Source organism: Penicillium arizonense, assembly GCF_001773325.1.
Source record: "Penicillium arizonense strain CBS 141311 chromosome Unknown PENARI_contig013, whole genome shotgun sequence".
Lineage (NCBI taxonomy): Eukaryota > Fungi > Ascomycota > Eurotiomycetes > Eurotiales > Aspergillaceae > Penicillium > Penicillium arizonense.
The window spans coordinates 91184-106228 of record NW_019173290.1 but is presented as its reverse complement, the minus strand read 5'-3'; the positions used below and the strand labels follow the sequence as shown (position 1 = coordinate 106228).

Sequence of the window (15045 nt, the reverse complement as noted above, 5' to 3'; positions counted from 1 at the left end):
GTCGGTCTTTATAAATCAGATAATATCAGGGAGGCCACTGCTCGCCCTGGAAATTTGTCCGGAGACAGATGGAAATAACAAAGATTCAAGCGAATGTTATTCAATCATAATTTGGATATCCTGTGAGATACGCAACGCGAGCATTTGTGTTTGAAAGACGGCAGGCTTGATCTGGGCAGACATTCATAAACCAGGGTAAACTTGGAGGGAAAACAGGCAATAGTGCAGATGTGCAGACACGCAGAGATGCAGAGGTGCAGAGATGCAGTGGAGAGGTGAAAGTGAAGCGGGAGAGATTCTCTTCAATCCGGGGGTCTTGGCAGCTTCTCCGATCTACATGTCCAAGTTCCCCAGTTCCTGAGATGTTTACACTTGACTGGCAATAGTTTTAGCTGTTGGTTCTCCAGCTTTGATTTTCATTATCCAGATAGCATAACTGCTTAAAAGTCTTCGTCAAAAACCTCGTCAGGCACATCTTGGGCAACCTCAAGCGCCTCTGCCTTGGCAGACACGCCCTGGTGGGCTCCATTGACCGCTAGACGATCAGCCTCTTCATTGCCAGGGTCTTTGTTATGGCCCTTGACCCATTCAAACAAGGTGTTGACCTTGAGCTCATTGCGTTCCTCAATCTTCACAAGAATTGACTCAACCAAATCTTTGTTCTCAACTGGCTTCTTATCACGAGTCATCCAATTATTGCGACGCCAGTTGACAAACCACACCGTTACACAGTCAATCGCATATCGACTATCGGTGAATATAGTTACATCTCGGTGCCGGGGGGCAATATCAATGGCCCGAAGGATGGCTGTCAGTTCGGCGCGTTGATTTGTTTGACGGCTGCCTTTGAGTGGCTCCGAGACATTCCTGCTGGGATAAGTGAAATGAGTTAGAAGTGATCAATAGACCTGACTTGGTGGTGGACGAACCTTTGATCGTCAGGCCCGAAGTATACCCCTACTCCGGCCGATGCTAACGGTGTGCCATTCCTTAATGAACTTCCATCTGTGTATATCCGGAGCATTCCCGGGATTCCTGTGGATTGTGTCTTTGTTGCTGCCTTCTGGGTTGTGGTCTTGTACACCACTTTGCCAGTAGCCGGATCTAGAAGCACATTAGGGTCAAAGCCATCTTCAGCTCCCTGGGGCAATGGGCCATCACCAGGTGCAAACCCGACCCCTTCGGCATCTTTTGGTGCTTCAGTCTCAATTCCGTGAGCGCCAGACGGTACGCCAAATCCGACTGCAGGAACTGGTTTCTGTCCTTCCCGCACAAAGTCCTCTGCCTCCTCACGGGTTGAGAACTTGCGATATCGAGGCCGGGCAAACCCACGAATTTGTTCTTGTGCTTTGGTCCAGTCCGTGTATACGCCTGGGACTCGACCTCGTTGGATCCCGTAGAATCTAGTTTCCGCGCCTGAGGAAGCGCTCGTCGGAAGCTTGACACCGTTCAAAAACGCGTTCGCTGCTTCTTGTGAGGGAAATGATTGGACTAAAGCATTGATATTCTCAGTTACTTGCCAAATTGACGCGCCGGAACGACCACAGCGAAAGGCGCACTCACATATTGCTCCCTTGAACCCCGTTATTTGAGCCAGGCAGTCATTCCACCCATAGTAGATACCCGGTTTATGACCTGCCTTGACGGCGTAGTATTTGGCTGGGGTATTTCTCTTGCGTTTTGTGCCGGCAGTCGGTGAGGGTGAGGGTTTTGAGCCGGGCGAAGCTTTGGGGACCGGTGCGGGACTCGGGGAAGGAGTGGTCTCATTCATGGCGAAGGAGTAGTTGTTGGGTGTCAAATGGGAACTTCCGGTGGGGATAGGACCGAGGGATATGCCTTGGTGGGTTCCAGTGGGTGAGAATTCGTAGTTTTGCGTTCTATGCGTGCCTTGGCGGATAGGAAGAGATCGCGGAATTAATCGCGGGGGGCAGCTGAGGAGGGAACGCCGTCCCAGCTTCAGAGCTGACCAAACACGTCTGGGAATTGTGATTGCTTGAAAGGTGAGAAGTGAGTTATGCAGATATGCAGGAGCTTGCAGAAGAGAAGAGGGAATGAAAGAGGGGGAAGGGGGGGAAGTGAATGCTGTTCTCAGAGTACTTGGCGATCTATTGTATGTCCGTGTTTCAGTTCTCAGTTCATACATTCCGCGTATATTTCATGGCTTTTATATTGCTAACGTTCAATTCACTGATGTTTCATTGATGTGAAGATATTTAATTTTTGAATTCAAAATATATATATCGATTCTCTCAAGCTCTTCCGCAACATACACTTGATCATGTTTGGTATAGAACCTCGAGTAGATCTGTCAAACGAAAGCCAAAACCGAGTGATATTCTCAAACCACAGCTCGCACTCGCTCCAAGATAGCTCGAGTTTCCTGTTGGGTACACTTTATGACATTGTCGACAGATGCCACTGCATTGATACTTCCAATGCTAGCACCTCTTCTCAATATATTAACACAGCTCATCCAGAAAGGATATAGAGGAACTTACGCCCAAACGGTCCTTCTCTGGTCATCACCCGCCTTCCTGGCCTCATCGTACCGTCGAATAATCTCATCGTCACTGACCCCTTCCTCAGATTCCTCATAATTAACTCCAATAACAGCTCTCCCGTCATATTGCTTCGGAAAGACATCAGTTGACTGAAACACATCATGTCGAGTGGATTTAATGGTCGAGACTCCACCATCACTACTAGATACAATAGCCTCTTTCATAGCAGATGGTGCCGGACATTCAAAGGTTGCAACAAACTGGACCTGATCAGTACAACACCATATATACCCAAGTGGATCAAACTTACCCTTGTGCCCATGACGATTCCATCAGCACCTACATATAAAATTATCAGTATAATCCACACACAAGGGTACCAAGAAATAAAAACCCACCGAGACCAAGAGCAGCAACACACCCTCTCCCATCCACAATACCACCAGCAGCAAGAACAGCAATCGACCGATTCTGAGTGTTTAACAACTTATCCCGTACCTCAGGCAAGAGAGATACTAGACTAGCACCCTGGGCCCATTGATGACCCCCCGCATCAGTTCCCTGAACAACCAAAACATCGACACCCTGCTTGATAGCTTCCTCAGCTGCCTTGATAGTCCCCACCTGAACGAATACCTTTGTATCCCAATCAAACTCCTGCTGAGCTTGCCGAATGGCTTGGATCATTAGAAGATGATCAGCATTTGTCTGAGGGAACGATAGCCAGATCGCTGCTACCCGGTGCTTCCGCAGGACGGGAATGGCATTCTCAGTAAACCCGCTTGGTTGGAATGTGATGAAGCCGACACCAAGTGGTAGTGTCTGTGCATCACTCAGATCGAGGATAGTACGGCATTTTGCCAATTGAGTGTCCAAACTTTGGAGCTGCGTGGACTCCGGTTTGAAATCGAAGCCGGCACCAAGGAAGCCTAGGTATGGTTAACTCTGTGCATACAGATATGTAGTGGTTCTTATCCTGAATAAGTTCACAAGCATACCGAATCCGCCGGCCTTTGTCACTGCAGTCACTAGGTTGATATCTGCGAATCCAAACATGGGTGCATTGGCGATGAATGGAGTGGATGTATGGGCGAACCATTGCTTCAGATTTGTAGCCATTATATGATCGAGAGGCCGTATATTTCGCCAGAAATAACTTCGAAGGTCTATAGGTAGAATGACCAGGTTATGGCACAAGTAGACCAAAGGTTTAACTTATACGTTCGTAATCAACGCAGGCCTGGAGCCCCGCGTAATTGATGCATAATCACAATTCTTCCGCGGGGAAGTACTCCAAGCCTTCAATATACTCAATTTACGACTGTTTATCTAATACCCAACATAATGCAAATTAACTGAACTGCAATGAGGTCGCTTTCTACTATGAACTCGGAGCGAACATTCTGTTGCGAATGTATTGGAAAAGGCGGCGTCATCGTACATCAACTGGTTTCCTGGTCTAGCGGTTATGATTTTCCGTTAACAATTGCTTCAAGCAAGTGTTCCGGAAAGGTTCTGGGTTCGATTCCCAGGGAAACCATTTTTTTGTCCTTTAGGCATCCTAGCTAGATGGGGTACAGAGGCAGATTTTTTTTGGTTGTGGTGGGGGTGGGCTCCATTTAGATTGGCGCTACTGTACGTGGACCCGGGAACAATATCAAAGGGAGAGTTGACATGAGATTGCAAGACATAAAAGATTTGGAAAGGAGAGCATAACCTGACTCAATGGGTCATGACATGGACTGATCTACTACAATGAGACTTATCAGGGCTAGCGCAATTGAATCAATTTGCTCAATTTTATTTTATATAACCTTGGAAACACTGGATGATTTGAAGATTAAATTATCTAGGGGAAAGAGAATTTACATTCGGTATATTCGGCTCTGAAATCACTAACACGCTTATAGCTTCGCACGGAATGCCTGTTGTAATTGTTCGAGACCAGCAGGTCCATCGTAGATCTGCTGCTCGGTCATACGGGTGTTGATCTACAAGCAATGTTAGTTGATCCAATAGCTGGCAAAATGACGCGGGTGTGCTTACATGCTGGGGCCCTAATTGATCAACACTCTCCACTCCGAGTAGACGCATGCACGTCTTCATTTCATCGTTCAAGACTATAGAAATTTTTAGCAATATGCCTCCAGTTCGAGTACTCTGTCAACTTACTCTGCAAGGTACGACGGACACCGTCGACACCACCTGCCGCGAGACCCCAGAGAGCCGCACGTCCAAGGCCAACAGCCTTCGCCCCCAAACAGAGAGCCTTTACGGCATCAGTGCCCCGACGGATACCTCCATCCACGTAAACCTCGATCTTGTCAAAGACCTCGGGGCAGTATTTTCGAATCTCCAAAAGAGTGTGCACAGCCGGAGGAGCAGTGTCCATAGCACGGCCTCCGTGGTTAGAAAGGATGATACCCTTCACCTGAGGCGCATGGAGCGAGGCGAGGTATGCATCCTCGTGAGTCTGGAGACCCTTCAGGACAATAGGAAGGTCCGACTGTGTGGCGAGCCAAGCCAGAGTCTCTGTCCATGTCAAAGAAGGGTCTGTGCCTGCGAATAGTTGTTGACCGACACCGCCCGATCCCTCTGTTGGGTTGGGGGTATCGTCCGACGAACGCTCAGCGGCTTTCACGCCACTTGTGACCGCGGCTGTTCTTCCAGTCATACCAGTTCGCTCGTCATCCTCACGTTTTCCGGGAACCGGGGCGTCGAGGGTGAGAACAATGTACTTGATTGCCTTGAGCTTGTTGATGCGTGCAAGCATGGCCTCGCTCTTCTTGCGATCAATCTGGACATAGAGTTGCCAGCCAAAGATCTGGTCTGGTGCTGCATCCTTGACAATCTGCTCGGGGGTCATGGAAGCATTATTGGAGATAACCTGCATAGCTCCAAAGCTACGGCATGCCTCTGCGATGCCGGCTTCACCAGAAGGATGACCGAGGCGCGCCATAGCGGCGGGAGAGACATAGATTGGTGTTTTTAATTTGTGACCCAGTACTGTTGTATCCAATTCGCATTTTGCGCAGTCCACAAACACTCTTGGTCGCAGGAGGATGGACCGGTAGACCTGATTGTTGAAGTGCTTGCTGACTTTGTCGTCGGATGCAGAGTAATAGTACGCCCAAGCCTTCTTGCTCACTTGCTTAGCGGCCACTTCCTCCATCTCATCCAAGTTGAGAAGATTCTCCATAGGAGGCGGGCCCTCAACCTCCCCTTGGGGTTCAGACGGGGCCTCTTCCTTTGGTAATGTGCTGGCATCGACTGTTCCCAAGCATGCCTCGGGCTTGAGTTCCTCTTCTAAGATACCCGGCGGGTGGATAGGATCGTATTCCTCAGTGGCATCTTGACCAGCGAGCTTTAGAATAATTTTCGCACCGCCAGGGTGGCTGCCCAGGAAATCGGTGACCTAGACAAGGAAGAGTCAGACATCTATTGGGAAAACAGGTGTAACGAAGACATGAGCAAAAATCGTACATCGTAGACTTTGCCGTACAAAACCACCCAGCAACTCTCACGAGTGTTGTGCTTTGCGACTATTTTCCTTCAGTTAGTGTCAAGAATTCATCCCGCGTGGGGGGTTCCAGGGACATGTGCGGAGAAAGTACCTTCTGTCGCATCGAATACCTTAGCCATTCTCAAGGTGCACGCGGAAACAGGACACAATCAGAGTATCTACCTGTGGATGGCGACACAGGGATATATAGAGAACAATTGTAAGATGAGGAGACAACGCTGTCCGGAAAAAGGCGACTTCATGGAGAGTGTGGGGAACGGTCGGTCGCCGCTTTTTCCTTGTTGGGCGCCGTTTCGATTGCCGACAGGACAATTGAAAACACCCCCACGTTATTGGTGGGATAAATGTGGATGGAAATGGCCAATGAGTGTCAGAATAATGAATTAAAGAGAGAAGGCATACAGTAGAAGATTGAAGGTTAACGTTATACCGCAAAAGTCACCTGAATAAACACCACGTGATAGCTTGTCATCTCCCCCAATTCCCCGGAATTCAGCTTCCTTCCTCGACCTCAGGTGTGTACTGTGTATACAGTACTCTGTATACCCTCTTCTGACGTTTTGACCAGTGGAGACTGGAGACCATGTTCGAAGTGTGTTTACCTAGAACTCCNCCCCCAAAATTCCCATTTACCTCGATCTTATCTCCCCTCACCGTCCCTGTCCTGCCTTGCCATGTCTGACCATCTCAATATCAGCGTCGTGCCGCGGATCGGTATCGCCTTCGAATGCACCGGGCGCGTTCGGCCGTACTGACATCCGACGAAATTGTGGAAGTGCGCGCGGCTCAGCGGACCTTCGAAGGTGCCTATGTTCGGACTGCCCTTTCTCAGTTCTCGTTCGCCCTCGTGGTGCTCAAGATCTTCACCGCCGAATTTTACAGCATCGGGGCCCTATTCGCGATTTATGGCACTGGTGTCCTCATAATTGGACTCTTCCGCCGCTCTCAGGGAAACAGGCAGTTCTTCTCTGAAGTAGGAGAGGATGGGATTCATCGACACAAATTCAGGACCAGTGGGAATGCGGTGTTGGTTCTCACAGCACTGAGTATTGCGGCCTACGCGTGCTTGATTGGCCTGACCTTCAACCTGAGCAACTGATAAGGGACATTCTGCACGGAATCATACACTCCACCCACATCGTATCCAAGGTCCCTCTTATCCTCTTATCTTCTTGGCATACTACCTGGGGTACCCCCTGCGTTACCGCCAAGAGCCAAGGATTCCGCATCAGCCTACGGGATATGGGCCAACCCTTCCGGGGCTTACGGCAGCGGAGATCAGCGTGCTGGAACGGGAGCCTACAGTTGGTCGGAGATCAACCTGATATGTTGAGACAACGAGCCAAGGGAGCCGAGTATGCTCCGAGAAATGGGAGGGATCAGCCCGCGCGGGTAAGCCCCAGGTCACACCGTGTGGTCTAATTATTGGTCTTTGATCAACCGTGAGGCTGAGTCAAGATCCAAATTTGCTTTTGTTGAGCTGGCCAGTCTGAAATCAACCCACTAGGGGTGTGCTGATGCTGTCCGGAGATCCAAGAGAGGTTAACGGCTTGTGAGCACATGTCGGTGCATTAGGGGGATTTGCAAAGCACAGGGATCATATTGTATGTTTTGTTACTCCACCGTTTCTTTCAGATGCCGTAGCCAAGCATTCTCCCTTAGGCTAGAGATAGGATGAATATATCTTGCATAATCTGTGAGACCTCCCTCGCATGAGATCGTATGTATAAGATCTCTTTGATCCTGCCCTAAATCCATTCCTCCCCTTTCTGAAGTCCGTCCTGAGCTGTATATAGCTCACCTTTGACATCATACCTGGCGATCTTGCCTTCACATTATTGATCGTAGTCTTGATCCACTGCACTAGCTGCTTGACCCGCATAGCCATTTCGTCATTGAAAGCGATTCTCGCTTTAGGGCGCACTGCGTTCCTTTACCTCATTTGACAGTCGTTAGCGCCTATCCTTGGGACACATGCTACGCCATCAGGATAAAAAGCAAGCAAACTGTCAAAGATCCGACCTATAAGCAACCTGTTCTTGTTATTCTTGTTATTCTCGTGTTGGACATTGAAGGCAGCGAAGTGACGTTCTGATTGCCGGAGTTGACTCATCCGCAAACCCCCCTCCCGCCACTTTCTCTCTTTCCTCACCAAAATCCTGTCTCAGGGGATCCCATCGAAACCACAACGACTGGGTCATCTGCATCAGAAATCAAGTCCTGAAGAACAGGCGACACACTTTCTATAAAAGACAATACCAGAAGATCCCCTGCAGGGGATGGCACAGCATTCCAATATCGCTCGGTCGGCTATCATGATGTCGGCCACATCGCCTGACGGTGCAGGAGATCAAAGGAATAATATTCGGTCCAACAGCGCCGTGTCCACCGGGAATGGCTCGGGATCGGGAAAAGAAGGAGCCCTGCTGCCCCCGAAAACTGTGGTCAATCGAGCGCTAGGCAATGACTTGCATTCCGAGTCTTCACAGCCGCCCAAGGGTGGAGTCGGACACACTTTGGCTGACACTCCGGTTTCTACCGCACCCCCGTCTCCACAGATGTAAGTGTGTCCAATTTCCTTGCCTCAATCCTCTGGGGTCCTTGTTTCAGTCAGCTCCCTGGCCTATCAGAAGAATGATCGGCAAGATGCACCTCGGGATAGATCCCCGAGGCTGAATTGCAGCCTTATTCTGAGCTCGTCTGCTTACCCCGGACCCTAGACCCTGTTCTTATTGTCATTTTATGCGCTTAGCGAACCTTACCTGACGTTATTTTACCTACAGACTTGGCACTCATCAGCCTGCCGGAACTCCTAGCCGGGTGCGAGCAACCACTCTCGATATCCCCGGACTGACCAAATCCAAGGTGTCTCCAGATGGCCGAATTGCCCAACGTGATGTCGGTGCAAAGCTGGTCATTGTCATGGTCGGTCTTCCGGCCCGGGGCAAGAGTTACATTACCAAGAAATTGGCCCGGTACCTGAACTGGCTCCAACACGATACCGAAATCTTCAACGTTGGACAGCGTCGTCGTGTGGCTGCTGGAAAGTCTCCGTCGCCAGCCCCGCTTGGCCGCAATCGCAAGCCAAGCACTGTCCATAAGGATCTTGTTGACTCCGTGCGTAGGTTGAGTGTCAGCGTTGGGTCCACTTTGAAGACGTCCGAGACCTCTGAACCACCGATCAACGAGACACCGCTTCCCCCTCCAGTCGTTCCAGCTACGATTCTCGTCAACGGAGAGGAACCAGAACAGGTCTCTCAAAATGGAAGCATTGTGGTACCCTCGATCGATGCGGGCCCTGACCAATCCCGCGAGAACGGAGTACCTATCAAGGAGGCTTCTCCTGAACCAATTGACCAGACTGCAAGTTTCTTTGACCCCCAGAATCAGCGTGCTGTCAAGATGAGAGAGCAAGTGGCGCTCGACACTCTTGATGAGTTGCTCGACTACATTCTGGAGGAAGGCGGTAGCATCGGTATCCTTGATGCTACCAACAGCACCATGGAGCGTCGCAAGGCAATTGTTGATCACATTCGCAACCGCGCTGGCCCTGAGCTGAACATTCTGTTCCTCGAAAGTAGCTGTGTGGACCCAGATCTCCTCGAGGCTAACATGCGCTTGAAGCTTTCTGGTCCCGACTACAAGGGTCAGGACCCCGCCGTGGCTCTGGTCGATTTCAAGAAGCGTGTGGCTCTCTATGAGAAGTCTTATGTGCCCCTGGGTGAATATGAGGAGAGGAACCGCATGGCCTACATCCAGATGATTGATGTCGGTCGTAAAGTGGTCGCTCATCAGACCCATGGATTCCTCTCTTCTCAAGTTGTCTATTACCTGCTCAACTTCAACCTCTCCCCTCGCCAGATTTGGATCACACGGCATGGCGAGAGTCTGGATGACGCCGCTGGCCGCATTGGTGGCGATTCCGGTCTCAGCGAGAATGGTAGACGGTACGCAAAGGCGCTGGCTCGCTTCATTGACCATCAGCGTCAACAGTGGGAGACATACCAGCGACAAAAGGACCTTCTGAAACACTTCCCGCCGCGCCCTGGTGACAGCACACCTCCCAACCCATCTTATATCCCTCGAGAGGGACCTCGTAACTTCTGTGTTTGGTCTTCCATGATGCAACGCTCCGTTCAAACCGCCGAGTACTTCAACGAGGATGACTATGATGTCAAGCAGATGAGGATGCTTGACGAAATCCATTCCGGCAAGATGGAGGGCATGACCTACAAGGAAATCCAGGAACAGTACCCCGAGGAGTATGCCCACCGAAAGAAGGACAAGCTCTTCTACCGTTACCCCGGACCTGGTGGAGAAAGCTATCTCGACATTATTAACCGCTCTCGCGCGGTCATTGTCGAGGTTGAACGCACCACCGACCATGTGCTGCTTATCGGTCACAGATCTGTTGCCCGCGTGCTCCTGGCTTACTTCCGTGGCCTGAAGCGTGATGAGGTTGCCGATCTCGACGTCCCGATGGGCGTGCTGTATATGCTGGAACCGAAGCCTTATGGAGTTGATTTCAAGGCATACCGCTATAACACCGAGAGCGACTGGTTCGACTATCTCCCAAATTACGAACTGCATCAAGTCCGTACGCAGACGACCCATTAGAGCCCCTTCCAAGCAATCAAACATGGGGCTTCGCAATTCCATGACCTGCTACGATCTATCATGACTTGCCTCTGACATGACTTGGCCCGATCTCAACGGCTCCAGCCATCTGCCATTTCAATGCAAATGCTTTCTTCACTTTTTACCCTTTCTGGTGTTTATGGGCCTTTGATTTGCTTTCCCATCTGCATCCTGATTATGTATTATCATGCTTCTCTTCTCGTCATCTAGCTTGTGTTTTGTTCCCAGTTAGCACACGCCTATTGCATGCTAGGCGTTACTCTACTTTCTCATGCTGTCTGTTGTCTTGTTGCTATCCTCCTGGCACCTGGACATTAAGATAGAATTAGCCATGGCAATCTTGCTCAAAGGGGCTAGACAGCTTTACCATAGGCTGTCACTAGAACTGCTATTGCTGATTATAATAAAAGCATTCCGCTCAAGTTCATCAACCCTTCTCGTTCCCAACGTATGACATAAACTGAATAGATATCTTTTCTACTCCTCCCGCTTCACCTTCTCAAAGATCTCCAAGAAGGCCTCCGGCTCATCCGCGCCTTCAACATGATACTTCCCCTGCACAGAAATATAAGGCACACCAGAAACCAACCTCCTAGCCGCCGTCTTAGCCTCCAAATCCACTTCCTCCGCCCCAACGTCCTCATCCAACATCTTCTTCACGGCATCCCCATCCAACCCAGCCCCAACAGCAGCCTCAATCAAAACCTTCAAATCAGTAATATTCTTCTCCTCCTCAAAATAAGCCCGGAACAACTGCTCCGCAACGCGACTCTGCACTCCCCCAACCACCCCCTGCTTCTCCTCCTTCTCCTTCGCCATCTTAGCCTCCTGCTGACCAGCATACCACAGTAGTCGATGCGAATCCCGCGTCGACCCCGTATTCCCCCCAAAAGAGAAATGAATTCCTTCCCCTTCACCCACAGCGGCAAGTCTCGAGAAGATAGCGCTCATCCGCTCAGCTCCGAATTTCTGCGTGTACATCTCTGCCTTGTTGACGCCTGGATAGGCGGCTGCTGCTGGGTTGAGGTAGAATGCTTTCCAGTGCAGGCTGAATGTGTCTTCTGGGTTTGAGGCTTTGTGGGTTGTTATAGCCCTTGAGAGCCGGCGGTAGCCTACGAAGCACCACTGTAGGTTGGGGATACGGTTAGTTTTTTGTTGCGTCATAATATAAGTTATAGTTATAGTTATAGTTGGGGTTGAAGTTGGGGTTAGGGTTGGGCTGGGGTTGGGATTGAGGGATATTCACCGGGCACACAGTGTCTGATATGATTTGGATGTTGAAGTTTGTCATTGTGAGAGGCTTGGAATGTAAGACGAGGGGTTTGAGAGAAGAGGATTGGGTTTGGACTTTTTTATGGCTTCGGTTTCTTTTCATGTCGGGGACCGTCGATTTGTCAGCAGTGGACTGGGACGGAACTGGGACGGAACTGTTTCGTTGATGGGATATTTGGCTATGAAGGCGTTCGATCGCATAGCTACAACTTCATTGGATCTCTCCTATCTGGGGTATGGCCTCCTACTTTTGCATAGACCAGCCTGTGCCTGCCGATCCCCCACCGGGGCCCTTCGTGTTGGTGGCTGTCGATGTACTTCGGTGATCAGCAGCAAGCTTAAGGCATTAAGAGAGGATGAAGTGGCAAGTGAAAAGTATTTGGTATTGAGGTACACGCTATCATTCGATACATTTACACCGTAAGCTCCATAGATGCATGTCCCAAAATTGTAATCTGGACAAGAGCCAGCCGAGATATTTACTGGCCAACTCTTACATTTGTGACATAATTAAACAGAACCCCATTAAAGAACCTGCTGGGCCTCGTTGGCCCACTGAGCCCCCGAGTTACTGTCGAATACAGCCGACGAGTTGGAATGAATAGGCACGCTGACAGACGGGGGGTTCGGATTTTGCTCAAGTGCCGAGGTGTACTGTTTGGAAGTTAGTAAGATTCGGGGTTAGAAAGGCATAGGAGAATATCTCACCTTGAACACAAAGTTCAAGACCAAAGCAATGGCCAAACCGATGCAGACAACGATAGGACCGATCATGTTATCCAGGTCCTTCCCGCTTCGCTGACGGATGAGTCGCGCCCGTCTCTCGTACATGAACCATCCCCATACTGCAGCGAAGATGGCAAAGAATGTGTACACCACAGCCAGAGTCTGGGCAATTTTGTTGTGTTTGCCAGCAGCATTGTAAAGACCGAGGGACAGACTCGACAACAGGATACTGATGTGAAGCCATTTGATGAAGGTTCGCTGATTAGCAAGCCAGACCTTACTCTCCACACGAACGGGGCCAGCGTCCTTGATCCAGACACCAGGGTGTCGGACACCAGGAGGTAGGGAAACAGGGCTCTGTCCAAACCAGCGTTCGGGGGAGAATCCCACGGCCTGAAGAATTGACTCGAGACGAGAAGGCGGTTGAGGCTCTTCTTCTGGTTCATCAACATATTCGGGTTCTTGGTGTTGAATTGAAGGAATTTCAGGGATTGAAGGGTGGGAGGCCCGTGGTGCAGGCTCGGTGATGCCTGATTGTCTCCGTACGACAGAGGGGGAGCCTGCGTAGGAGTGGTGGTAGGGCGAACCGACAAGCGCACGAGTACTTGGACTGTTTGCTCCACCCATGAAGCTACCCACTGCTATATCTTCCTCCGCTCGTCGTGCCAATCTCTCTTGCTCTTCGTGGAATGCAGTTTCGGGATCACGGCGAATATCGTTTTCCAGCCCACTCAGCCAGAAGGGGAAACTGTTGACATAATCCTCGAACAATGAGGCAACACCGTGCACAAACTTGGAGAAACGAGGAGCATCCTTGACCAGATGGGAAACCATTAGATCGTTGACCCACTCGGTGTTGTGGCCCTTGCCCCGAAGTTGGATCTCGAGTAAAGCGTGAGGGAAGCGGTTGATCTCTCCAGTTCTGATATTATTGAAGGGATAGGTCATGTCGGCGTCATCCAAGTCGGCGCGGTGCCACTCAGCTGGGTCGCGACACGGACGTTCGCTGTCGAGAGAATCCTCCCGAATCAGGGCAAGGTTCGTATCGAGAGAGATGCGGATGCGGTCATCACCGGGGATTTGGAATGCGGTACGTGTGTAATTGGCACGGAGCATGGGTTGCAGGTCATTCTCCTTGATGAAAGATTGGAGCTCATCAATATCCTTTTTTAGAGCTTCGGCAGCTGCTGACTCTCCGTTGTTAGAATCCTCCATACGATTGACCTTCTTGTCGAAGCGGTATTCGCCGTCCAAGAATTCCTTGACGTGCTTATTCTTGAGTTGAATCTTGACCTGTCGACTTTCGTCTTCGTCGGTGACAATTTTCTTCTCCAAAAATACAGCAGGCTTGTCTTTCAGCGACCCCGTCCAGCGTAGTCGCAAAGATCCGGCCTCGGGGGCTCGTGCAACCTTCTGGTTGTAGAGGTCGAATTGAGGGTTGTCAAAGTATAGGGAGGTAATGGTCGGGTCTTCGGCCAGGGTATCGAGGTCCCTGGAAGTTCCGGGGTTATAAATAAGGACGGGGAGACGGCGAAGAATGTAAGTTTTGACTTCCAAAATGTTGTCCTCGTGGACCCAGAATTTGTAGGAAGAGTATGTATCACGGCCAAACCCGCGCTCTGGTTCTCTTGGTTGCACGATGTCTTGACTCAATGTCTCTCGAACAAAGGAGTACATCACCGAGAGTTGATGGACAAGTGGGGAGTAGTCCTCCGAGTTGAAAGGTAATTGGGACAGTCGCACTTGGAGCAACGGTTTCACTCGGTATCGGGCTCCACGCTTTCGGTCATGTTTCTTTGCAGCTTTGAGGAAGCCTGTAAAGTTGATCCGGCTGTATTTTTCCAAGGCACTGACTTCCTTTGTAATATTGTCCAGCTCTTGAAGAACCTCCGAAGCAATTGTTCTCTTCTTCTGATCGTCGAGCGCGGGGGCATCCTGCTCCGGGCCGGGTGCTAATGGTCGCAATTTAGCCTCACAGGCCGTTGTACGTTCTCGGAGTTGTTGTGAGGTCTCTGCCTGGAAGGAATTCACTTTGTCCAGCTGTACATTTAGCAATTCCTGTACAAAGGCCTCCTCATCTTGCTCGGTCCATTGATCGTCCTCCAAGTCGCTAGCATCCTCCCCAGTGACATCATGCTCCCTCAGCAGTGTCTTAAGCTTGGCGTAGTCAATATACTTTCCTTTCCAGGGAGGGTACACCGCAGTGCGGAGGGTCTTCCCAAACCGCATTTTGAGCCAGTCTGGTTGAGAATGAAGTTGTGCAGCTGGTTACTCAGGCACGGCCCTGCGCACTTTGGGAAGGGAGTAAAAGATAAGAGAAACGAAGAGACAATCCAATGTCCAGAAGGTGTTTAATAGAGAGGCTGTGAAGTGTTTGATCCTATT

General features: G+C 50.3%; 7 protein-coding genes across 7 annotated transcripts; 2 read left to right on the top strand and 5 right to left on the bottom strand.

The window, feature by feature from the left end:
• Positions 1-440: 440 nt before the first annotated feature.
• PENARI_c013G07983 (RNA-DNA hybrid ribonuclease) lies at positions 441-1771 on the bottom strand (the record flags this gene model as incomplete). Its single annotated transcript, XM_022633276.1, has 2 exons — positions 441-870; positions 930-1771. The coding sequence occupies 2 exons, from the start codon at positions 1769-1771 to the stop codon at positions 441-443; spliced, it is 1272 nt and encodes a 423-aa protein (XP_022486910.1).
• A 723-nt stretch (positions 1772-2494) lies between these two features.
• PENARI_c013G01250 (nitronate monooxygenase) lies at positions 2495-3620 on the bottom strand (the record flags this gene model as incomplete). Its single annotated transcript, XM_022633117.1, has 4 exons — positions 2495-2761; positions 2812-2840; positions 2900-3430; positions 3500-3620. The coding sequence occupies 4 exons, from the start codon at positions 3618-3620 to the stop codon at positions 2495-2497; spliced, it is 948 nt and encodes a 315-aa protein (XP_022486771.1).
• Positions 3621-4405: 785 nt separating this feature from the next.
• On the bottom strand, positions 4406-6143 carry PENARI_c013G06827 (FMN-dependent alpha-hydroxy acid dehydrogenase; the record flags this gene model as incomplete). The annotated part of the gene is made up of 5 exons (XM_022633253.1): positions 4406-4492; positions 4548-4621; positions 4674-5916; positions 5985-6043; positions 6116-6143. 5 exons carry the CDS (start codon positions 6141-6143, stop codon positions 4406-4408), a joined length of 1491 nt encoding a protein of 496 aa, XP_022486987.1.
• A 464-nt stretch (positions 6144-6607) lies between these two features.
• PENARI_c013G12019 (uncharacterized protein) lies at positions 6608-7123 on the top strand (the record flags this gene model as incomplete). The annotated part of the gene is made up of 2 exons (XM_022633377.1): positions 6608-6616; positions 6722-7123. The coding sequence occupies 2 exons, from the start codon at positions 6608-6610 to the stop codon at positions 7121-7123; spliced, it is 411 nt and encodes a 136-aa protein (XP_022487002.1).
• A 1219-nt stretch (positions 7124-8342) lies between these two features.
• Positions 8343-10641, top strand: PENARI_c013G05079 (6-phosphofructo-2-kinase PFK26; the record flags this gene model as incomplete). The annotated part of the gene is made up of 2 exons (XM_022633203.1): positions 8343-8584; positions 8808-10641. The coding sequence occupies 2 exons, from the start codon at positions 8343-8345 to the stop codon at positions 10639-10641; spliced, it is 2076 nt and encodes a 691-aa protein (XP_022486967.1).
• A 498-nt stretch (positions 10642-11139) lies between these two features.
• PENARI_c013G05775 (DsbA family oxidoreductase) lies at positions 11140-11953 on the bottom strand (the record flags this gene model as incomplete). The annotated part of the gene is made up of 2 exons (XM_022633224.1): positions 11140-11787; positions 11909-11953. The coding sequence occupies 2 exons, from the start codon at positions 11951-11953 to the stop codon at positions 11140-11142; spliced, it is 693 nt and encodes a 230-aa protein (XP_022487001.1).
• A 506-nt stretch (positions 11954-12459) lies between these two features.
• Positions 12460-14889, bottom strand: PENARI_c013G09470 (SPX domain protein; the record flags this gene model as incomplete). The annotated part of the gene is made up of 2 exons (XM_022633312.1): positions 12460-12588; positions 12643-14889. The coding sequence occupies 2 exons, from the start codon at positions 14887-14889 to the stop codon at positions 12460-12462; spliced, it is 2376 nt and encodes a 791-aa protein (XP_022486814.1).
• Between the last annotated feature and the right edge of the window lie 156 nt (positions 14890-15045).